A 25,540-nucleotide genomic window follows, 5' to 3' on the forward strand; every position below is an offset into this window, starting at 1 on the left:
AAGATTAGTACTTTAGATGAATAATGATTAAACAACATAAGAAATGTAAACTAATGAAGTAAATGTAAACAAAAGATGAGAATTGTACCAACAAAGAGGAAAAGAACAAGCTTGGACAATAATGGAAGAATGAATTTCTTCTAGTCTCCCAAATACAACCCAATTGACTAATTGTATACTAATGAGAAATGAAGAACTTGCATAAACAAAGGAAGAATTAAACTAATAATTAAAGAAAGATTACAACTTTTTATTGAATGAAAATGAGAGGGGAAATATTAGGGTTCTACAATTGTTGAGAAGAGGATGAACTAAGCTAGTCTAATTTCTATTCTAAATTCTAAGGTAGTGTTGTAAGGTGTAGTATCTATTTTCTAATGAGTAGGTAGTGTCCTCTTTATACTATTCTATAATCTAATAATAACAATAATATTATAATAATGCTAATAATAATAATAATACTAGTCCTAATTACAAAATCAATCCATCGACAAAAACTACACATACTTGATTCTTATTAAAACAAAACAAAAATAAACAAAAAAGGGGGAAAAAAGGACGCGTGAAACAAGACGCAGCAAAAGGGGCTCCTGCCGGTCAACCGGCGGCCGGGCATGATGCCGGTAGCGAGGGCAATGAAGCAAGGGACAGAAATTAATGTGAAATGTATTATGCCGGTACGACGGCTGCCGGGGCACCGGTAGAGGATCACAAAAATTGATGCGAGATGTTGGATTGCGTGTTGCGTGCCGGTAGCCCGGCTGCCGGCAACGAGACTTTCACAAAAAGAGAGCAAATTGATGTTGCGGCTACCGGTAGGGGAGGTCGCCTGCCGGTATACCGGTATGGAGTAGCATCTATTTTCAATTACTGCGGTTTCGATCCCGAGTTCGTGTCCAATTAGTTCAGATGGTGTGAACTGTTGATGGCGGAGGAATTGTTGATTAATGGTGGTGGTACTACTGGTTGTCGTGGTTATACGAGGCAGAGGAGTGGTGAAGGTGCAGGGGAATGATGTTGGTGAATGGTAGCTGATGGGTTTGTTCCTTTGATGCAGGTGGCGACATGGTGGTGGTGAATGAAGGGGGTGATGGCGGAGCTGCTGCTATGCTCGAGTCTGGGCTGATGGGCAGCCATGGTCTCGAGGAAAGCTCATGTCGGGCTCTAATTAAGCCATGGTGACTCACAAAGCTTGAAATTGAAACTCCGAAATCGAATACGGTGTGAAGCTTGTATCAACGGTGGATGATAATGTTGGGAGTGAAGGAAGGGGGTGATAATGTGAAGTCTCATGGTGAATTAATTTGCAGGAGGTTGATGGTGGTTAATGAAGGAGAAAACAGGTGAGGTGAGTGAATGAATGGTGAATGGAGAACGAGTTTGATGGTGATGTCGAAAATGGTGATGGAGGTGACAATTGTGTTTGATGATGAGTACAGGGGACGAAAATGAATGTTGAGGAGTTGATGATGATGGTGAAGTTGCTCGTGGTTGTTGATGCACAGGTGGTGAATGAGTTGCGAATTGCAGGTACTGGGTTGTGAAATGATGAAGGAGCAGGGGACGGTGCTGATGAAGGAGAAGCAGTGAAAATGGTGGTGAAGTGGTTAACGGGTACGGTGGTTGCAGAGATTTGAACAGAGGAGATGGAGGACACGGGTTGGTGATGAATTACGATGGGATGGTGGAGTTGAAAATTGAGATGGGTTGAATTTGATGAAGAGGTTGTAATGTTGCTGGTGGTTAAAAGTCAAGGTTGACCTTTGACCTTCTTCTATTGTTAGCATTGACTCCGCCTTGACCCGCTTTGCTCACCAATTTCCGCCTCAATTTATTCCAACTTGAATTTCCTCTTTATTATTCCGTCTCGCCTACACATTAAATTAATATATTAATAAAATAATAGTAATAATACAAATATTATAATAACAATACGACTAAATATTAAATGTAACTAATACGACTAATTATTATAAACTAGTAATTAAATGAGCTTTTTAGACATTTAAGTACAAAAAATCGATTCGGAATAAGGTATAAATACGGGGTAAAATACGACTAAAATGATACTTATCAAATCTCCCCACACTTAAACTTTACTCGTCCTCGAGTAAGCTCATTAAATTAAACCAAGATCCATAATATAAGAAAGCTAGCTAAACTAATAATATCCGATGAAAGACAATTAACGGGCCTTCTCCGTCCCTTCAACTCACATCGAGACACAATGAGGTATGCATTCCGATGCAAGGCAAGTGGGGGCTTGCGTAAAATCTAGACACATCCAACATTTAAGCACGTAATCAATCATAAGATGCATCACAAAAAGTCAAACCACTTTCCTCATCTAAGCGGCCGTATTGCTTCGAACAATTAAAGGTTTTGGTCGGGAGATACCGTCTCATAGTCCTGGCGGGGTGTCAATGCCCTAATGGTGGCTCAAGCAACCTCAATATAACAACCAAATGCCTAGGAAACAAATTCAAAGGCGGGAAAGGGGGAAGCAAAGCCTAACCTTCAAGATTTACACGACACACACAAGATTCGACCAAATTGACCCATGACTAAGGGGACCTAGACCACCGACTTCCTCACGGTTTTCACTAGTCTCTCATTTTCTTTTTAGAACGGGTGATTTTTGTGCAAAAAGTAACCAAAATCACTCAACTACTCGACTCGTGAGACATGCCCGCAATCTAGCATGGAATCCTCTCCTACAAGACCATTCATGAGATGCAAAAAAGGAAAATATGCATAAAAGAGCCAAGGGTTGTAACGGGCCTAGGTGACGTGACGAAACGGGATTGGTGCAAGCACCATTTTGGGAAAAATGTGGAGGTACACATCAAGAAGTTGCCAAAATTCCATTTCTTTCACTTTTATTACAACAAATGAGTAACGTCTACACCCTAACAAAAATTGGTTTCCCGAATTAATGCAAACATTGTGCAAACCCGACTCACTTTGGAAAAACACGAAAATTATCACCTTATTGCAACCAATGAGTAACGTCTACACCCTAACAAGAAATTGGCTTGCCAAAATCAAGCAAAAATTGTGTAAACCCGACTCACTTAGGAAAAACATCAAGTGCTCTTTTATTCTTACAACGCCTTTTTCTACTCCATTGATGAAAGGAGTGTTGCTTGACTTTTTCTCATCAAACAAAGTATAAGTGCAATTTTTACTTCTTTTTCCTTACATTTTTCTCCTTTTCTATTTCCTTTTCTTTTCTTTTTCAAAACCTCTTTATTCAAACCAACCAAATGAATGCAATTATTCCGACTCAAATCATCAACTACGACTCAAAACACCCTTCTTCATACAACCAACAACATGTAAGCAACTTTCTTGATAAGGGAAGGTTGTTTATGGTATGTAGCTAGTTTTGTAGGTGCCAAAAGAGAGGTTCAAGCTCAAAAGGGGTTAGCAAAATAGGACCTAGTCTAAAGGGTCGAAAAATAGGCTTATTTGGCAATGTGAGGCTCAAAAGTGAAATGCAACTAATTGTTTCAAAATATGCACATAAATGAACATCTCATGGTCTAAAAAGGAAAGGACGCCATGCTTGTGCGTCGTGATGTAACATGCCACGCAAGGAGCCTACTCACACCTAAGGCAGACCGGGTATGGATGTACCGGTCCCAAGGAGGCTATAAACCTCACATGAAAGTAGCTATGTCGAAATCTAGGCCTAGTCTACGGTCTTGGTCTCACATGGTGGTCAAAACTTTCCGGTCTAGCCTCATTTCCTGGGTATTTGCAAGCAAACACCCTAATAAGGAGGTCACAAGGTGCAAGCCACTAAGAGGGGAAAGACACGACCTAGACAATATCATCATAGAGGGTATCATGCTCCCTTCCTAGACCAAATTTTGTTCAAAAATTTATATACAAATTCAATGCAATAAGAAGGAAACACAACACATATATTACATGTGAAACGAATGCAAGCAAGAAATGGAAATGAACATAAGGTAAACATGCAACAATTTTTTACTAATCCTAGCAACTCATCAACACCAACAATCCACAAGTTCCCCAAGGGAACATCCAAGCCACAAAATCCCATTCTCCTTCAAATATATAAGATATAAAAAGAAAGAACGGTAAAGGAGTGAGAGATTAGAACGAGTTTACCAAGCGACTTCTAGCTCCTTTTTGCCTCAAATGGTAGATGCATATGCCAAAGGTTAGCCAAACATATATATACAATGCAATATTTTTTTATTTTTTAGAAATTTTTCAATTTTTAGGCATTTTCTTGCATTTTCTTAAATTTACAAGTATATAATGATATGAACAAATATAGACAATATTCACAAAATGGATATCTCCCTCCCCACACTTGAAATTTACATTGTCCTCAATGGAACAAAGTATAGGGAGACAAAAAGGAAAAATAAACAACATATTTTTGCTAGTTTTTCAACTTTTCGAAATTAAAGAACATGTTTTTGGATTTTTGAATATTTGAAAATAAATAACATGTTTTTGTATTTTTAAAATGTTGGAATTTCCTCCCCACACTTATTTATTTACATATTCTCAATGGAAATAAATGTGTGGAGGAAATTCGGAAATGAAATACATGTTTTTGTTGATTTTTGATTTTTCAAATTTTTAGTGATTTTGAAATAAGGATGCAATGCATGATCTGTTCTATATGCGGAATTGAAATACGATGCAAGCTATACTATATGAATGCAAAGAGAACTAATTTAGATTAGCTCCTAATCGGATCATATCACTAAATGCAAAATGCGTAAAAACTTGATTAAAGAGAAGGAGAAAGTATATACAATGCGGTGGTTCTTAAGTAACTCCACCAAACCTCTTCATTCAAAAACTTTATTCAACCGGGATCAATATCCCGAGATCCCACCAACCTTCCACCATTTTTACTACCAACAAAATAAGAGCCTTTCACCCTTGTCATCACATCATGTAACCTACACATGGCATGTTGAACCTCTTGCCATTTTCGGTTCATTTCTTCTTCAAGCTTTTCTTTAGTCTCTTTGTCAACATTAGGGTCACATACCTTATTTCCTTTCGATCTCTTCCTCCATATTTTGGGTTTCCTCTTTTCAATTTTTGGTTTTGATTTTGGAGGGACATTGGTGGTAGAATCGAACTCGGTTTCCCGAGTCTTGCCCATTTCCCCACACTTATCTTTAGCATTCACTTGTTCTTCAAGGAACTTACCCGGTGGCTCATCATCAACTTTCGGCTCACAAGAAATTAAGAGCTCCATGTTCTCATCTTCATTCTCATGGAATTCTAAAGTTTCCACTGTTGGAGTAGTGTTCTCCACAATGAGTGCGTTTACATATTAAATCTCGTAAAAGGAATATCAGGGATTTATTTATTTGTCAGCTGGTCATCGTTAATCGGTAATGATTGGCTGACTAGAGTTTGACATTACTGTTGTGTGACGGCGGTGATCAGCTGATCCCTTTAGGTCACACCTATAGGATGACACCCAAATAGAATAAATTAATTGTTTGTATGAGATACAAAATAATTAATTCCTTGTATTATTTGACTCTTAGTTAGTCACATAAATGTATTATTTGATGACGGGTTACGAACTCGGGATAAAGAGATTTATTATTTAATTATGAGATATTTAAATAATAAATGATTATAATTTATTAATTAATTGTTAATTAATTAATTTTATACGATATGTGTATATGTTTTGAGGTAGAATCAATTAGCTATTAAATTTTACAAGAGGTTGTAAAATTAGCTAAATGGGTTAATATTGACACATTGTATGTTGATAAAATGGTCTTATGATTACTTAATGGTTAAGTAGTTATTGGTAGTTGATTTATATTATTTAAGTGTTAAATAATTAAATTAATATTTAATTATGTAAGATAATTAAATATAAGACTTATAAGCATTTGTGGGGCAAATGTCGAAAACCAAAATGGACACAAATTGGACATATATTCCGGTTTTTTAGAAGGGCAAACAAGTGTCCTCTTTGTCTTTATTTTGTCCCCATATTTTTGCTATATATACCCAAACATTCACCTAATTCATAAGTGGAAAAAAATTAGAAGAAAACTTGGTCTTTTGGTGCTCTACTTGGACGGTTTGCATACTACTCCTTAGACCATTTTTTCTTCTTATTTTGTTCATAGTTTTTATCTTAAATCACATATAAAAACTAACTAATAATATTATCAAGGTAATAATATTAATTAGTACATCAAAAATACCATATACAAGGTTACTACTATTATTAACTAGTTATTAATTTTAGTAGTATTTTTGGGTTAATCTTGGGTGCCACCAAAGGAGATTACCTATATTGGTAATTGGTGTTCTTGGAGGATCATCTAAAATAGAAAAGCTCAAGAACTATAAAGGTAGGAGACCTTTGTAATGCCCATATTTGCCTTATAGCAATGTAAGGAACTTTTGTCTTAAGATGGTTTTAGACCATCTCTTTTATACATTCTTTTGCATGCATGTAGATTTAGACCAAAATTAATTAATTTGTTATTTTAATATCATAAGATGAGTATTAATATGGTCTAAATAACTAACAAGTGGTATCAGAGCATTGTTAAATACATGCATGTTGTCTTAAGACGATTTTTGTAATTTATGAGATAAATTAATAAAATTGATATTATGTTACTAAAATTCGTTTTATCACATAATATAGTCTTGCATGTAAATAATCTGGTCTTAGGATGATATGGGACGAAAACTTGATTTTCGTTAAATTTTTCCATTTTTTATTACTTAAATTGGCATAAAATTGAGTAAAAATGCATTAAAATTAATTAAGAGTTAATTGAATTGGGTTGCATGTTAATTTTATGCATGTTTATTTAGAAATAACCACATGCATGTTATATTTATGAGATAAGTAGATACTATAAATTAATGTGATTAATTTAGGTTGTTTATTAATTTTTATTTGATAAAAATGGGTAAATAATGGTTATTTTGTAAAAAAATATTGATTTAACTTTAGGGCTCGAAATTTCTGAATTTTTAGGTTTGATTTAGAATTAAATCGTAAAAATTATCGCTTTACCGATTAAATTGTGAAATCGTTTTAAATAAATTTCAAAAACAAAAATTTTCACTTGCATGGTATTTTTGGTGTAAGACCAAAATGTTCATGGCTTTAAAATTTATTTTCCCATAAATTTTTATATTAAATGGAATTTTATATGATAATTGTGAATTATTATATCAATTTTTGTCACAATTGTGTTTTAATTCCCATATAAATTCAAGATAATTGTTGAGAATGATTATTTTGATAGTAGACCAGATTAGTATGATGAGTAAGTCTTAAAATTGTTTTAAGAAATGATTATGAATTTTTATTGGTAAAAATTCCGTCAAGGCAAGCTCAAATGATCGTTGTTGGTAAGTTAGACGATTTGGCATGTCATTTTCCATAATGCATTATTTTATTCATTTAGATGAATGGTTTTTAGAATTATAATTATGTAATTTTTCCTAATATGGCCATAGGTAGAAGTTGGTATTTCCCGAAATGTAAGGGAATATCGACTTGTTTTGTAATTAATTGCGATTTCGTATCGCCTAATTTGTAATTAGTTAATAGTTTTATTTTAATTTTATTACAAATTGTATAATAGGGTATTGTTATGTAATTTAATTATTAGTAATTAGATGAAGCTTCTAAAGACGGAGTTTTCATGAAGACGGTGTTTTCGGAAAGGCGTTCCGAAATCCTAAAGAAGAAGGCCAATTTATGAAGACTCAAGGGACCAAGGAGTTGGTTTCCGAAGTGTAATAATTTTAGTTAATTAGATTAACTAGGTGGCCATATTAGGACTTGTTTGTTTTAATTCTTTTATGCATTCATGCCAAATCGTCACTACATGTTTTATTTTGTTGTTATCGATTTAATTGTCTAGCATTCACCAATTTAGTTCACTTAAAAGTGATAGACAATTAATTTGATAAGATCTCTCACATTTGTTTAAAATTGAGATTAGGCCTTACCAAATAATAGCACCTATGAATCCCTTCTTCATTAGAGGTAGGTTCGGATCACCGAGGTACACTCTTTTTACGTTAGGTAAGTAGGGTAATAAAAGTTATTACGCGTGAAAATTGGTTGGACTCAACGGGATAAATATGGGTTGAATCGGTCCATCGTGCCCATATTTATTCTGGGGCTAAAAGATAGATTTTAAGAAAATCCGTCAACCAAGAGTTCTAGTAGTAGAATCAGTCAAAGTTGTTGACTCACCAAATTTATATAAATATGGGTTGAATCGGTCCACCGTGCCCGTGTTTATATAAAATTGGATCTTGGAATCATTTATATAATTCAGTGGGAGATCATTATATAAATGGGAACTTGTTAAATAGTTTCACAAGTTAAATATTTCTAGACGATAAATGTTAATCTTTCCTTTATTTCCTTTGTAGTAATCACGATGACTTCTACTAGTGAAACCGCCACAATAGCTAGAGATTCATGGCTACGTTCTTTTATGGACAAATATGTTTTAAAAGCCGACGGTAGTAATTTTAAAGATTGGGAGGAACAACTTCGATTAGCTGCCGCAGGTGATGGCAAATTACGCTACCTTGTCGAACCCTCTCCCCCTTCGCCTAGTACTAGGGCCACTGCCGATGTAAGGGAATCAAAAGGATTCCGCTGCAATAAAAAATGTTTTGATTTTTTCAATGGATCCTGCTTTACAAAGGCAATGTGTCAAGTTTCGCGATGCACATGAAGTATTTTCTCGGCTTTCAACTATGTTTTCTCAAGCCCCGAGAATAATTCAAGATGATGACACGCTTGTTCGTTTCTTTGAGGCTAACCTCAAAGATGGTCAACTCAGTAAGTACACACGTACTTAAAATGATTGAGTACGTGGAAACTTTAGAGGGGTTGGGATGCAAGATCCCCGACGAACTTGTGGTGGACCGAGTGCTCCACTCTCTCTCGCACGTCAAGGGATTTACCCAATTTAGGGTAAATTACAATATGACGAACATGAAAAAGAGTTTACATGAGCTCCATTCTCTGCTTGTGCAAGCAGAGAAGGACATGGGATTGAGTGGGAGTACAAGGAAATATGTGCTTGCGATTAACGTGAAGGGGAAGAAGCAGTTTAAGAGGAACGCAGGTAAGAAGCCCGTTCAGGTGGAGGGCAAAGGTAAAGCAATTGCGAATTGCTCTACCAAGCCAAAATCCATAAAGGGTAATCCTCTTAAAGATACTTGTAATTATTGTAATAACAAGGGACATTGGAGACGTAATTGCACAAAGTACCTGGATGACATAAAAGCTGGCATTGTGAAGCCGACATGTAATTTCTCAACTGAATCTTTTATGATAGACATAAATTATGCTTCAAATACAACTTGGGTATTAGATACTGGTTGTGGTTCTCACTTGTGCAATCATTTGCAGGGCCTAAAAAGCATAAGAAAGCTAAACAAAGGTGATGTCGATCTCCGAATGGAAAACGGGTCTCAAGTAGCTGCCGTCTCAGTAGGAACTTATGTACTTAGTTTAGCTTCGGGTTTGGAGTTGCATCTTAATAATTGTTATTTTGTACCAACGCTATCTAGGAATATAATATCCGTATCTGTGTTAGACACAGAAGGGTTTTCTTTTGTAATTAAAGACAAGTGTTGTACTTTTTCCCTTAATGGGATTGTATATAGTCAAGCTATTTCAATCAATGGTATTTATATTCTAGATACTTGCAACGATGTTTATCATTTAGATAATAAAAGACTCAAAACAGGTGATCCTGATCTATCTTATTTATGGCATTGTCGATTAGGACACATTAACGAGAAGCGCATTAAAAGACTAGTGTCGACTGGTATAATTAAACCTTTTGATTTCGAATCATTTGGTACATGCGAATCTTGTCTTCTTGGCAAGATGACTCGTTCACCTTTTCTAGGAAAAGGATCTCGAGCTGGTGAGTTATTTGGTTTAATACACACCGATGTGTGTGGCCCAATGACAAATCCTTTGCTAGAGGTAATTATGACTATTTCATTACTTTTACCGATGACATGAGTAGATATGGGTATATCTACTTAATGAGGTATAAAAGTGAAGCTTTTGATAAGTTCAAAGAGTTTCAGAATGAAGTAGAAAACCAATTAAATAAGAAGATTAAAGCATTACGATCAGATCGTGGTGGGGAATATTTAAGCAATGACTTTAAAGATCACCTAATAAACTGCGGTATTGTATCTCAGTTAACTCCTCCTGGCACACCACAATTAAATGGTGTGGTTGAAAGGAGAAATCGAACTTTATTAGATATGGTTCGATCGATGATGAGTCAAACAGAATTACCTAAGTCATTCTGGGTTTTGCCATTTTATCTCATTTGTACAATCACTTAATAAAAGTCCCACTAAAGCAACTGACAAAACTCCATATGAGATATGGAAAGGGAAAGTCCCGAATCTGCGATACATGAAAGTATGGGGTTGTGATGCTTATGTCAAGAGTAAGTCTGACGATAAGCTTGCACCTCGTTCTGAAAAGTGTATTTTTGTAGGCTACCCTAAGGAAACTTGTGGATATTACTTCTACAATAGTAACGAGAACAAAGTGTTTGTGGCTCGTGAAGCTGTCTTTCTAGAAAAAGAGTTTATTTCTAGAAGACAGAGAGGGAGAAAATTTGAACTTGACGAAGTTCAAGAGCCACAAACTGATATGACAATACAGGAAGATGTTCATTCTACGTCCGAATCGCTTATTGTTCCTTCCGAACCTAGGAGGTCAGAAAAGGGTTAGTCGCCAGCCTGATAGATACCTTGGTATTATCAAGGAAGATGGTGACTATGAGGTTTTACTTTTAGAAAGTGATGAACCCAAGACCTATAAAGCAATATTATGAGTTCGACTCTAAGCTATGGCTCGAAGCCATGCAATCCGAAATGGAATCCATGTACGATAATCAGGTATGGGACCTGGTTGACTTACCTAAAGATGTTCGACCTCTTCAGTGTAAGTGGATATTCAAGATTAAAATCGGCATGGATGGACATAAAGATGTCTACAAAGCTAGATTGGTGGCAAAAGGTTTCACTCGGGTTCATGGTTTACACTATGATGAAACTTTTGCACCAGTTGCTATGCTTAGATCTGTTCGGATAATGTTAGCGATCACGCATTTCATGATTATGAGATATGGCAAATGGATGTCAAAACCGCTTTCCTGAACGGGTTTCTGGAAGAGGAAGTGTTCATGACACAACCTGAGGGTTTTGTGGATCCTAAGAATCCTAACAAAGTATGCAAACTTAAGAGATCCATTTATGGTCTTAAGCAAGCGTCAAGGAGTTGGAATCATCGTTTTGATCATGTTATTAAACAGAATGGTTTTTCTCGAAGTGTTGAGGAACCATGTTTATACATGAAGTTTAGTGGGAGTAAAGTTGTTTTCTTACTTCTTTATGTGGACGACATATTACTCATTGGGAATGATGTTGATATGCTTGCTTCTGTTAAGAAGTGGTTGGGAAATCACTTCCAAATGAAAGATTTGGGAGAAGCTCAGCGCATCTTGGGTATCCGGATCTATAGGGATAGATCCAAAAGGATATTAGCATTGAGTCAAGAAGCCTATATCGATAAGATTCTTGACCGATTCAATATGAAAAACTCCAAGAGAGGTTTTCTACCTATGGGCAGTGGGATCACTTTGAGTAAGTCATAGTGTCCTACTGAGCCTAAGGATATTGAACGCATGAAATCGATTCCCTATGCTTCCGCTGTTGGATCGATCATGTATGCTATGATATGCTCTCGTCCTGACGTCTCGTATGCATTGAGTATGACGAGTCGTTTTCAGAAAACTCCAGGTGAGAGTCACTGGATAGCCGTCAAGAATATTCTGAAGTACTTGAGAAGGACTAAAGATTCATTCTTAGTGTTTGGAGGAGAATCTGAATTACGTATAAGAGGTTATACGGATGCTAGTTTCCAAACCGATAGGGATGATTTGAAATCCCAGGCTGGTTTTGTGTTTTTGTTGAACGGAGGGGCGGTTTGCTGGAGAAGTTTCAAAGAGACTCGTGATCGCGATTCTACAACGGAAGTCGAGTACATTGCGCCCTCCGAAGCCGCAAAGGAAGCTGTTTGGATTAGGCAATTTTTAGAGGGACTGAAAGTAGTTCCGACCACCGAGGATCCTATCACTTTATATTGTGATAACAGTGGGGCTATTTTTCAAGCAAAAGAGCCCAAGTCTAGTAACAAGTCTAGGCATGTACTTAGGAAATTTCATGTAATTAGAGATTTAATCGAAAGGAAAGAAATTACAGTTTGTAAGGTTGGGACAACTAACAACATCGCTGATCCTTTAACCAAGCCATTGTCTCAAGCTAAACATGATAGTCATGTAGTTTCGATGGGGTTGAGACGAATGCCAGAACTGTTGTAAATTATTTGATATATAATAATCAAATATTGTATTTATTATTTCATATGTGATAAGTTGCATTTATCGTTATATTCAGTTTTATGTCTGAATTTTTATACTTTGTTTTCTCCAAATAGGTTGTAAAGACAATGTCGAACCCTATTAAGTGAACTGGATTAACATTGTATTTTGTCCCTAGTTACTTAATGAGGTGACATCTCGGAGTGACTAGATTGTATGGTCATAGTGATGACTGGTCGATTACATAGGCATATTGTGAGACAATTTGTCGGACAGTGACCGTTTATAGAGTCCTTTTGTTGCTAGGTCGTGGCGAGGACTTCTATTTATTCCTTCGAGTCAATTCTTTAGACTGGTGACTATTTGTCTGAGTTGGTACGGTTTTCGGTGGCTTTGGTTTTTGTTCTAGGTCGCACCGTAAAAGGAGGCCGATGAGCATTTTCTGGGTCATTGTGATCTGTATCGAATGAAGAAAATAGGTCAACAGGATTGTCCTTATAAGTCATATTTTATCTCAAGGCCACTCGAGGAGAGATGATTGTGAATGCGTGGCCACGCTCGGATGATATCTATAGTAGATTATCCGGTCAAGCCAGTCATTCTCCGATCGAGGAAACCACTTTATGATATGATCACGTGCAAGAACGACCTGAAAGACATCTTGCATTGAGTGGGAGATATTATTGGACAAGAGAATTGGTAACGCACACTTGTGTCAGACAAGTGGGAGATTGTTGGAGTAGTGTCCTCCACAATGAGTGTGTTTACATATTAAATCTCGTAAAAGGAATATCAGGGATTTATTTATTTGTCAGCTGGTCATCGTTAATCGGTAATGATTGGCTGACTAGAGTTTGACATTACTGTCATGTGACGGCGGTGATCAGCTGATCCCTTTAGGTCACACCTATAGGATGATACCCAAATAGAATAAATTAATTGTTTGTATGAGATACAAAATAATTAATTCCTTGTATTATTTGACTCTTAGTTAGTCACATAAATGTATTATTTGATGACGGGTTACGAACTCGGGATAAAGAGATTTATTATTTAATTATGAGATATTTAAATAATAAATGATTATAATTTATTAATTAATTGTTAATTAATTAATTTTATACGATATGTGTATGTGTTTTGAGGTAGAATCAATTAGCTATTAAATTTTACAAGAGGTTGTAAAATTAGCTAAATGGGTTAATATTGACACATTGTATGTTGATAAAATGGTCTTATGATTACTTAATGGTTAAGTAGTTATTGGTAGTTGATTTATATTATTTAAGTGTTAAATAATTAAATTAATATTTAATTATGTAAGATAATTAAATATAAGACTTATAAGCATTTGTGGGGCAAATGTCGAAAACCAAAATGGACACAAATTGGACATATATTCCGGTTTTTTAGAAGGTCAAACAAGTGTCCTCTTTGTCTTTATTTTGTCCCCACATTTTTGCTATATATACCCAAACATTCACCTAATTCATAAGTGGAAAAAAATTAGAACAAAACTTGGTCTTTTGGTGCTCTACTTGGACGGTTTGCATACTACTCCTTAGACCATTTTTTCTTCTTATTTTGTTCATAGTTTTTATCTTAAATCACATATAAAAACTAACTAATAATATTATCAAGGTAATAATATTAATTAGTACATCAAAAATACCATATACAAGGTTATTACTATTATTAACTAGTTATTAATTTTAGTAGTATTTTTGGGTTAATCTTGGGTGCCACCAAAGGAGATTACCTATATTGGTAATTGGTGTTCTTGGAGGATCATCTAAAATAGAAAAGCTCAAGAACTATAAAGGTAGGAGACCTTTGTAGTGCCCATATTTGCCTTATAGCAATGTAAGGAACTTTTGTCTTAAGATGGTTTTAGACCATCTCTTTTATACATTCTTTTGCATGCATGTAGATTTAGACCAAAATTAATTAATTTGTTATTTTAATATCATAAGATGAGTATTAATATGGTCTAAATAACTAACATCCACGGCAAACGTGTTTTGAACCACGGTTTTCTTTGAGGCATGCGGTAGCTTGAATTCATCTTTTTCCTCCCCAACTTTGAATGACAATAGTCCCTCTTTGACATTTATGGTAGCTCCTCCCGTGGCCAAAAATGGCCTACCAAGAATGATACGAGAGCGTCTTCCCATAGGGATGTCCAATACAACAAAATCGGTAGGAATTGAAAGCTTACCAACTTAAACCATGATATCCTTGAGAATCCCAATTGAAGATTTGATTATCCCATCGGCAAGCTTGATTGTAATGGAAGTGCGGGTTAAGCTTGAAATATTCAACCTCTTCACAAGGGCAAGTGGTATGACACTCACACTTGCCCCTAAGTCACACAAAGCACTATCCACCTTTTGGTCACCAACGATACATGGAATTGAGAAACTCCCGGGGTCATCAAGTTTGATGGGGATTTCTTTAGATTTGACCACATTGCACTTCTCACTTGAGGCATCAAGCTCATGGCTACTAATGTCCACTTTTCGAGAAATGACATCTTCTTGCTTGGCCAAAGAGTGTTCTTCTATCATCACCATCTCTTCTTTTTCCGGGTTCCTCTCAACTTCTACCCTCACATTTGGTGCTTCCACTATTTCCACAAGCACAAATTCTTCACTCATAATGGTTGGTGTAGTCATAACCATCTCTCCCTTATCCGGGTCGACTTCAACATCCAATCTTGTACCATGAATTGTCATTATTTGCTCAAGCACATAGTCTTCTATGCTCTCTTTTTCGGGCTCATGGTCAACTTTTTGGAATGTTTCCATAGCCATGGAAAAGGGAGTGGTGTATGATAACTCCTCTTGACTTGGCAAATCAAATGACTCTTCTTTTTCCTCTTCAACTCCAACCATGATAGCATTAACTTCCTTTGACTTCATAGGATCCCTTGGATTTTACCCTTGTCTTAGAAATACACCCGGTGGTTTTTGAGAACTCGTGAGAGCTTGGGTAGCCACCTTGGCTTCAAGACTCTTGATTTGTTGTTGGGTATTACTTGCCAAATCTCCTATCAACTTCACCAAGTTGTCATATTTATCATCTCCCATGGTATTGCTTGCTTGGAGTGGTGGCTCTTGGTTGAAAGGTTGGTTGGAAATTGGAAGAGAAAAGCCATATCCTTGATCTTTAAAGTTGGAATTTTTGTTGTTCCCTTGGTACCCTTGATTGAACCCTTGATTTTGCCCTTGGTTGTACCTTTGATTATTGTTGTATCCTTGATTGAACCCTTGGTTGAACCCTTGACCAAACCCTTGGTTGGCTTGATTACCTTGGTTTCCTTGGTAAAAGTTTTAATTACCTTGGTTCCCTTGGTTACACCCATAATCTTGGTATGCTTGAGATTGGTTGGCATAGTTTTGGTTGGATGCTTGATTGTTGTTGAACGAGGGCCTAGGTGGACGGTTGGAAAAATTGTTAAATTCTTGGAAAGCATTCACCTCTTGCACATTGATCCCATCAATGTTGTTGTAATGATTATTTGCACATACTTCATACGTGTGACCAATCCCTCCACATGACTCACATGTTGATCTTTGCATCACTTCCTCCATGGATGGTCCATGAGAAGTGGTAGTTTGATTCACTTGGTTCACTTGCTTCTTCTTACTCAACTCTTTAAGTTTTTTTGTGAGCATATCAAGCTTAGCATTAGTTTCCACATTCACAAAGAATTCGGGAGGGTGCTTGCTTCTTCTCAAGACATTCACTCTTGTGCCATAGTTTGCCTCGGAGTCCACCATTTTCTTGATTAGAGTCGTACCCTCCTCATCACCCAAATGATCGAATACCCCTCCCACGGAGGCATTCACCATTTCTTTTGTTCTTGGCAACAAAGTTTGGAAGAAGGTTTGGGTGACATACCAATCCGGAATCCCATGGTGAGGGCAACTAGCAATAAGGTCGTGATATCTATCCCATGCCTCACCCAAGGATTCTCCATCCTCTTGTTGGAAAGTGTGGATCTCATTTCGGAGCATGGCGGTCTTGGATGATGGATAATACTTCTCTAGGAACGCCTTGGATAAGGTATCCCATGTAGTAAATGTGTCCGGAGGGTGCACATTCAACCAACGATCCGCCTTGCCCGTTAAAGAAAATGGGAATAACATCATCCTTAGTGTATCCTCGGATACCCCATTATTTTTCATCATAGAGACCTTCCTCTTGAACCTCCTTAGGTGAGCATGAGCATCTTCTTGAATGTGTCCTCCAAACAAGTCTTTTTCAATTAGGCCAACTTGAGCCGGGTGCATCTCAAAATTGTTTGGAGCCAAGGTGCCAAAATTGATGTGGTTACAAGCATCATTATGGTTTGGACGGTTATGATCACGTAAAGCCATTGGTGGTGGTGGTGGATTTGGTATATGAGTGGTGTTTGAGGTGGGTTATTTGGAAGTTGGAAGTTGTGAAATGGATATTCTATTGAAGGCTCAATTGTGTTGTTTGGTTGTTGTTGAGTTATGTTTACAATGAGAGGTTGGATGGGTGGATTTTCTTGGTTTATGGTTGCTTGAGAAGAGGTTATAACCCTTGCAATGGTCCTATTCCTTAAGGCTCTAACAAGCCTTTCGGGGTCGGAGTCAAAGAGCAAAGCTTGGTGGTTCCTCCTAGGCATACAACATGACAAACCGTAAGACTCCTAGTACTTTTACACACTAGGGTAAGGCAAAAATCACACACACTCTACAAGAAACACACAAACTACACAAACAAGCAAACAACAAGTAACTAAGACTAAGCCTAACACTCTAACTAACTAAGCATAACCTAACGCCATCCCTGGCAACGGCGCCATTTTGATGTAAGGCTTTTGTCGTCACTTCCCAATAAAAAACAATTTATAAGGAACCCAAATTAAGTAGTATAATTAGGGTGTCGAACACAAAGATGGCGGGGGTATTGCTAAGAATTGCTAAGAATTTTTTATGTTGCTGGAAATAATGAGATTAATGAGATTGATATTGGACTACATGAACCGTGAGGCTTCTACTCTCTTTTTAAGATTTGTTCTATTTGTTTGTGTAGGATTAAGTTATATATTCATAGTTTAGTTGGTAATGTTGTTAGTTTTGAGTTAAAATGGAAATGGCTTATTTTGAGTTCTTGAGAATAGCTTATTATTGTTAATTACTTTGTTTGTGTAGAGTCTAGTTAATTGTTCATGATATTTGACTTCATATTGAAAGTGCTTTGTTGCAAAAGGCAGAGACTTCCATATTTGCTCCAATGATAATGGCTGACTTTATTCTATAGCATCGAAGTATTATTGAAGTGTCTTAGCCTATTGACATCATAAGGAAATGCTCCACATGTTTTGTGATTTCTTTACATCTGAATCCTGCCGGTGGAATCATTTTCATTGGTTTATTTTAGAATAGATTTGAATATTGCTGACTACTAAATCTTCTTATGCATGCCTGCCTAAAGTAGAGTGTTTTATTTTGTGATTGATGTACAGTTCACACGTTGTTTGATAAAGTTTTATATCTGATATACAGCTAGTAAAGACGAGAGATATATATGATGGTCAAAACTATCAGAATACACAAGCAATGAGGATTTTTTCTTTTAATCCCATACTGTCGAAAATTCGAGATTCCACTATCGATGCCACTCATGCATATGCGACGGTATGAATTTTCTCAGTTCCATATTGTTGCGTGATACTGTGATTTGTAAATTTTGTTGTTGTTGATCTTAATAAGTATCTTTGGTTACAGGTTTTCGATATTTCTTTATCTCGAGAAGACGTTTAAGGAAGGAAGTGTTGTATAATTAGTGCCCTAAATATTTATTAGGTTTTTACCTACCGTGTGTATGTGATTATTTATACACTTGGATGTATAATTTTGAACATCGACATTATTTTCCTGTCGGATGATATGCAAGTTCGTTGGTTGTCATTCTTTTGTATGTATTGTTTGTTTATTTCACTATTTGGCTTGTCAAAAGTATAGGACATCGTTGTCGTAATTTTGGTAGCAATTTTTTTTTAAAAAAAAAAATATCTATCTATGGTGGCGGTTCTTAAGTATGAAACGCCACTATTAGTTTACCTTTAGTGACGGTCCTTTACTAACAACCGACGTCATAATTACCTTATAGTGGCGGTTCTTAAATATGAAACGCCACTGTTGGTTTTTATTGAAATACCCATGGTGGCGGTTTTCAAAAGATAACCGCCTCTATAGGTGAGTTATAGTGGCGGTTCATTGGTAACAACCGTCATTTTTTGTAAATCTATAACGGCGGTTGTTATAAAAACCACCACTATAAGAGATCTATAGCGGCGGTTGTACAACCACCTACAACCGCCGTAAAGTTTATACGACGCCGTGATAAACGACGGACCCTAAATCTCTGAAAACCGCCACAAAAGGTCATTTATAACCGCCACTGTAGGGGGTTTTTCTACTAGTGTTAGTCCGTTTAAGTCTCAATTTAGTCAAATAAAAATAAAGTTGATTAATTATAAACTAAGATGCAACAAGGTATAAAATTTAAACTAAATGAAACTGTTTTTAATTAATAAGGGAAGGCTAAGGTCTTTGGGTTCACAAAGGGCAATTAGGGGGAGAAACAAGGTCTAACAAGAAAAGGGTAATAATGGTGGTCAAGGGTTTAAGACTAATTTCTTAGTCACCTTAAGCTCCTCAATAAGTTGTCACTTGATTGAGATGAACTAGCTACAAATAAAGCATAAAGACTACCCAATAGCATGAGCACCAAGACGGACCGAATGCATCAAAGAGATGTCCTAACTTTCATTAAAACTCATCGATAAACACTTCTATAACCATCTAATAGCACAATGCACCAAGGTAAGCCAAACATGTTAAGGTAATGTCCAATTTTCATTAAGGCATTTCTACAAACACTTCAAATGCATTAAGTGTAGAAACCACATAATCACCCAATTCCAAAGGTTAACAACCCAAATTCATCGCCTTAATTACCCAAATTCCCCCTAGACCCTAGATTAGACTACTCACACATGTTCATGGGTGAGAATTCAACAATAAATTGCAACAAAACACAAGTAAACATTGTAAACATGATAAAGATTACTACTTTAGATGAATAATGATTAAACAACATAAGAAATGTAAACTAATGAAGTAAATGTAAACAAAAGATGAGAATTGTACCAACAAAGAGGAAAGGAACAAGCTTGGACAATAATGAAAGAATGAACTTCTTCTAGTCTCCCAAATACAACCCAATTGACTAATTGTATACTAATGAGAAATGAAGAACTTGCATAAACAAAGGAAGAATTAAACTAATAATTAAAGAAAGATTACAACTTTTTATTGAATGAAAATGAGAGGGGAAATATTAGGGTTCTACAATTGTTGAGAAGAGGATGAACTAAGCTAGTCTAATTTCTATTCTAAATTCTAAGGTAGTGTTGTAAGGTGTAGTATCTATTTTCTAATGAGTAGGTAGTGTCCTCTTTATACTATTCTATAATCTAATAATAACAATAATATTATAATAATGCTAATAATAATAATACTAGTCCTAATTACAAAATCAATCGATCGACAAAAACTACACACACTTGATTCTTATTAAAACAAAACAAAAATAAACAAAAAAGGGGGAAAAAAGGACGCGTGAAACAAGACGCAGCAAAAGGGGCTCCTGCCGGTCAACCGGCGGCTGGGCATGATGCCGGTAGCGAGGGCAATTAAGCAAGGGACAGAAATTAATGTGAAGTGTGTTATGCCGGTACGACGGCTGCCGGGGCACCGGTAGACGATCACAAAAATTGATGTAAGATGTTGGATTGTGTGTTGCGTGCCGGTAGCCCGGCTGCCGGTGTCTATGCCGGCAGCTAGACTTTCATAAAAAGAGAGCAAATTGATGTTGCGACTACCGGTAGGGGAGGTCGACTGCCGGTATACCGGTATGGGGTAGCATCTATTTTTAATTAGTGCGGTTTCGATCCCGAGTTCGTGTCCAATTAGTTCAGATGGTGTGAACTGTTGATGGCGGAGGAATTGTTGATTAATGGTGGTGGTACTGCTGGTTGTCGTGGTTATGCGAGGCAGAGGAGTGGTGAAGGTGCAGGGGAATGATGTTGGTGAATGGTAGCTGATGGGTTTGTTGCTTTGATGCAGGTGGCGACATGGTGGTGGTGAATGAAGTGGGTGATGGCGGAGCTGCTGCTATGCTCGAGTCTGGGCTGATGGGTAGCCATGGTCTCGAGGAAAGCTGATGTCGGGCTCTAATTAAGCCATGGCGACTCACAAAGCTCGAAATTGCAACTCCAAAATCGAATACGGTGTGAAGCTTGTATCAATGGTGGTTGATAATGTTGGGAGTGAAGGAAGGGGGGAGATAATGTGAAGTCTCATGGTGAATTAATTTGCAGGAGGTTGATGGTGGTTAATGAAGGAGAAAACAGGTGAGGTGAGTGAATGAATGGTGAATGGAGGACGAGTTTGATGGTGATGTCGAAAATGGTGATGGAGGTGACAATTTTGTTTGATGATGAGTGCAGGGGAGGGAGGAAAATGAATGTTGAGGAGTTGATGATGATGGTGAAGTTGCTCGTGGTTGTTGATGCACAGGTGGTGAATGAGTTGCGAATTGCAGGTACTGGGTTGTGAAATGATGAAGGAGCAGGGGACGGTGCTGATGAAGGAGAAGCAGTGAAAATGGTGGTGAAGTGGTTAACGGGTACGGTGGTTTCAGAGATTTGAACAGAGGAGATGGAGGACACGGGTTGGTGATGAATGACGATGGGATGGTGGAGTTGAAAATGGAGATGGGTTGAATTTGATGAAGAGGTTGTAATGTTGCTGGTGGTTAAAAGTCAAGGTTGACCTTTGACCTTCTTCTATTGTTAGCATTGACTCCGCCTTGACCCGCTTTGCTCACCAATTTCCGCCTCAATTTATTCCAACTTGAATTTCCTCTTTATTATTCCGTCTCGCCTACACATTAAATTAATATATTAATAAAATAATAGTTATAATACTAATATAATAATAACAATACGACTAAATACTAAATGTAACTAATACGACTAATTATTATAAACTAGTAATTAAATGAGCTTTTTAGACATTTAAGTACACAAAATCGATTCGGAATAAGGTATAAATACGGGGTAAAATACGACTAAAATGCTACTTACCAAACGTGTATAAATCTCTTATAGGTTCACAGGGTATACTTAATATTTTATCAGTTAATTAACGTTTATTAATAACGGTTGGCTTGATAGAAGTTTGACGTCATTATCATACTGATGGCAGTGATCACTTGGTCCCAAAAGTCAAACCTAAAGGATGTGTTTGAGAGATGTGATTATATGAAAATATAATCACATTGATGCCTTATATGACTAAAAGGTTAGTCCATGTATTTGACTAAAAGGTTAGTCAATGTGATGATGAGTCGATTATTTAATACAATTAAATAATATCAGCTGAGACTAATTAATTGTTAATTCGTAAATTGAATATAAACTGTTATATTTAATTAATGTATATAATGTTAGCTTAAACGAATTAAGATGTTAATTCGTAATTAAACGTAAACGGTTATATTTAATTAGCAAATTATAAATATGCGATATTTATAGTTAATGTATATATTATACGAAATTGTTATAATAAATGTTGACAGACCGATATTAATAAATCGACTACAAACTGTTGTGTGTGGACTTAATAAATACGTGACGGCATAAATGACATTTGATAAAATATACACATTTTATACAATAAAAAAACCAACCTAAAATAAGAAGATTTCTCTCCTCATTTTGGGATACACGGTTTTGAAAAAAAAAAAAGAAAAATATCTTCCCCCTATTTCTCTCCTTGGACAGTTAAAAGAAGGGAAGGGAATCATTTTTCTCACTTGCTTTTTGACCTAAAACTCTCTCATCACAAAACCCTAAAACTACCCTAAAATTATTAGAAAATTAGGGTTCTTATTCTAGCAAAAAAAGGCATTTCTCGGAGCATCTTGGGTGCAACGATTAGGAGAATATCGATCTCGATATTTGTTCTTAGACCGAATTTCTAGGACCGAAGGTTAATTCTAATCTCTTCTCTTTTGTTTATGCAATTCGTTTATGACTCCTAATTTCATATTTCATAATTTCGTTATAATCCGAAATTTTCTTGATGAAATATACCGATATTTCCCACATTTCCGTCTCAGGGAATTTTTTATTCCTTGAGACAGTTCTTATTTATCTCTTTTAGTGCTGTGTATGCCCAGGTCCAACAGGTCGGTATTAGTTCCAGCTGATTCGGAGCCAATAAGACTGTTTCGGCATAGACTCCGTCTGCAAAGAAAACTTCGAAAGGAAGACTTGAGTACTTTCGAGCCCGAGCTACAACACTTTTTATTTGCAGAAGACCAGTCTTTTGAAGAAGACAATCTCATTTCTGCCGACAAGCAAGTAAAGATGCCTAACATTGCAAGTCACTCGGAGCCCAAAGCATCCTCGATTCCTAAAGGTTTTACCCTCCAAACTGAGGACGGTAACACTTTCGATATCCGTCCGTCTTACATAAATCTGGTGGAAAGGAATCTGTACCGAGGTGTGGCGGGTGAATATCCGCGAAAGCATATGGAAGTCTTTACCGACTATTGTTCTACTATTCCCGCTACTAAGGGAGTAACTCAAGACAAGATAAAGGAAGGGATATTTCCTTTTTCTCGACGACTCGGCCGTGAGTGGTCGATCGATCTTAATGATTCACTGCTGGTATCACCAGTTGGGAGACTCTCGCACTTGCCTTCTACAAAAGATACTTCCCTCCACAACGCACTAATCAGCTGAGGAGTAACATTACTAGTTTCAAGCACCTGATGAGACTTTCTACGAAGCTTGGTGCCGGTTCAAGAAGTTGGTGAGGTCTCTTCCTCACCATGGTTTTGATCAGTGGTTTTTGTTCAACCAGTTCTACAATGGGTTGTACGACGACCACAGAGCTATACTTGACGCCTCGTCCAACGGAAGATTTCAAAAAAATATTGATGATGATAAGGGATGGGGCATTATTGAGGAGATGGCGACCCTGTAACACCCCGTAATTTCGGACCATTATTATATTGCGGAAGTAATTTATTAATCAAGTTGAATTTAATATTAATGTATTTGAAGTAAAAATAATTCAAAGAAATATAATTCTATTATATTTTGAAGTAAAGTATTTATTTTGATAGTTTCGAAATGTTTAAAAATAGTTTAAACCGTGTAAAAATCTTTTAATTCGAAATAAGGGCATATCGGGAAAAAGTGACAACTCTTTTGAAAATTGGGCAAACGATTTTGGAAATGGGTCAAATGAGTACTCAATCTTCTTGTAATCTCGTGTTTAAGAACTTTGGCCTTGTCGGAATTTGCATTTGACAAACGGTTCTAATTATTGTCGAAACGAGCCAAAACCGACTCATAAAATTCCTTCTCATCCTGCTCCTTTCCTCTCCTTTCCACGGCACCCTCCCCTTCCTCCTTTCTTTCTGATTTTTCTTGCCCAACCACATTACCTTGAACATTCTAAACAATTCCCAAATCAAAAACACCATTTTATATTAAAAACTTAAGATTTCTAAGGTAAATTCATCATAATTTCTTCGTTTCTAGTCCGATTTTCGCAAAATTTATATTTTCGGAATCCTCTCTTCAAGATCTACATCCTAGTTTATTTTAATTTCAGTTTTAATTATGTCGATTTTGGCTGATTTTGGGCATAATTTCGACTTTTATGCTTATTGTTGTGTTTTTATTGTTTATTTAGGTGAAGATTTAGAGGACGAGTTTGGAGACTCGTATATAGTTGAAGATATTGGTTAGTTGGCAGATTAGGGTTTGGGTTCAAGGTGCTAATTGCTCATTTTGTTGCTAAAGGTAACATATTTCGAGTTACTCGACGAATAATCGTCACATTCTTTGCTTTTTGTTTGATTTTGTGATGGTTAATTGAGTGGTTTGTTTCACATGATAATATGGGTTAATTTCATGTCTAATTCATGTCTTTTGTTAGTTTAAGTTCACATATTAGTATGGAAATGAATTGGGAATGATTATTTGATGATTCAGACGATGTTAAACTGAACAAAAATGGAGAAATGGAGGGTTGGGGTGGCGGCCAGCAGGCCTAGCAGGCCCAGGCAGGCCCACGGCAGGCACTGGGTTGGCCCGGGTTGGCCCGTTGCTTGTTTCGCGGTTTTTCATGCATTATTTGTCGTTTCAGGTTTATTAATGTTATATTTAGTATAAGTAACAAATGGGTAATCTTTTGAAATGAATCATATTAGTAGTAAAAATTATGTTGATGGTAAAAATTATGTTTATATTGGTAGTTGCACATGTTAGGATAGGTTATGATATGAAATTGTAATGAATAGGCTTAAAATGAATTTTATAGCGATAATTGCAATGTTTTGATGATTAAGCCGGAAATTGAGCCTTGGTCCCTTTGACTGAATCGATGTCAGTCAATTGTGTGATTGGTCACCGCAATTTAACCCGCACTGTCGCAGGTCAGGGGGTTGCGGGTAAAAATTCGGTTGGATGAAATTTTATATGAATTGGATAATCGGCCTTTTTCTTGTTTTAGGCCATTTATTATGTTTTTATTTCACATATGTTGTTGGTTGATTTGAGTAGTTTCTTATATTGTAGAAATGGCCATAGATTCCCTGAAACCTTTAATATTATTAATATTGCTAGAGATGGAATTGGTATTGAATACTTCTTGCAGGTTGTTGTGTTTGTCATAGATAGGTCTTTATAGTCTCTGACGAGTATATGTTCACTGCTTAATAGCCTTTGTGTTCCTGACTTGGTGGGTTTATATCCAAGTTGGGGCATGACCTCGTTACTTATTTTGAGAGTAAGTGGTCAGCTTAAGTACTAGCCAACCCTTTGGTGGACTCCTTAGGGTACTCACTTTGTTTTAGAAAAATTGTGGGTCTTGGGTGCGGTGGTGTGTATCCGCATGTCTAGGTCTCAAGCATGATTTTAGGCTAGGGTTGTGTTGTGTCTTGGCCATGTTTTGATAGAACCTCTGAGC

At 36.6% G+C, this 25,540-nt stretch overlaps 1 protein-coding gene, 1 long non-coding RNA gene and 1 other non-coding gene across 3 annotated transcripts; 2 read left to right on the top strand and 1 right to left on the bottom strand.

The window, feature by feature from the left end:
* Window positions 1-15,778: 15,778 nt before the first annotated feature.
* On the bottom strand, window positions 15,779-16,828 carry LOC141607362 (uncharacterized). The gene has a single exon (XM_074426712.1). It carries the CDS (start codon window positions 16,826-16,828, stop codon window positions 15,779-15,781), a length of 1,050 nt encoding a protein of 349 aa, XP_074282813.1.
* On the top strand, window positions 16,359-16,465 carry LOC141610331 (small nucleolar RNA R71). The gene has a single exon (XR_012528234.1). It is a non-coding gene; the product is annotated as a small nucleolar RNA R71 (small nucleolar RNA).
* A 1,204-nt stretch (window positions 16,829-18,032) lies between the features above and the next one.
* Window positions 18,033-18,391, top strand: LOC141608903 (uncharacterized). Its single transcript, XR_012527054.1, has 2 exons — window positions 18,033-18,118; window positions 18,209-18,391. It is a non-coding gene; the product is annotated as an uncharacterized LOC141608903 (long non-coding RNA).
* The last annotated feature ends 7,149 nt before the right edge of the window (window positions 18,392-25,540 follow it).

This window comes from Silene latifolia, chromosome 10 (assembly GCF_048544455.1).
Source record: "Silene latifolia isolate original U9 population chromosome 10, ASM4854445v1, whole genome shotgun sequence".
Classification (NCBI taxonomy): domain Eukaryota; kingdom Viridiplantae; phylum Streptophyta; class Magnoliopsida; order Caryophyllales; family Caryophyllaceae; genus Silene; species Silene latifolia.

Coding starts and splice junctions, on each gene's coding strand:
- LOC141607362 (XM_074426712.1), bottom strand. CDS start 16,828: ATGGCTTTACGTGATCATAACCGTCCAAACCATAATGATGCTTGTAAC.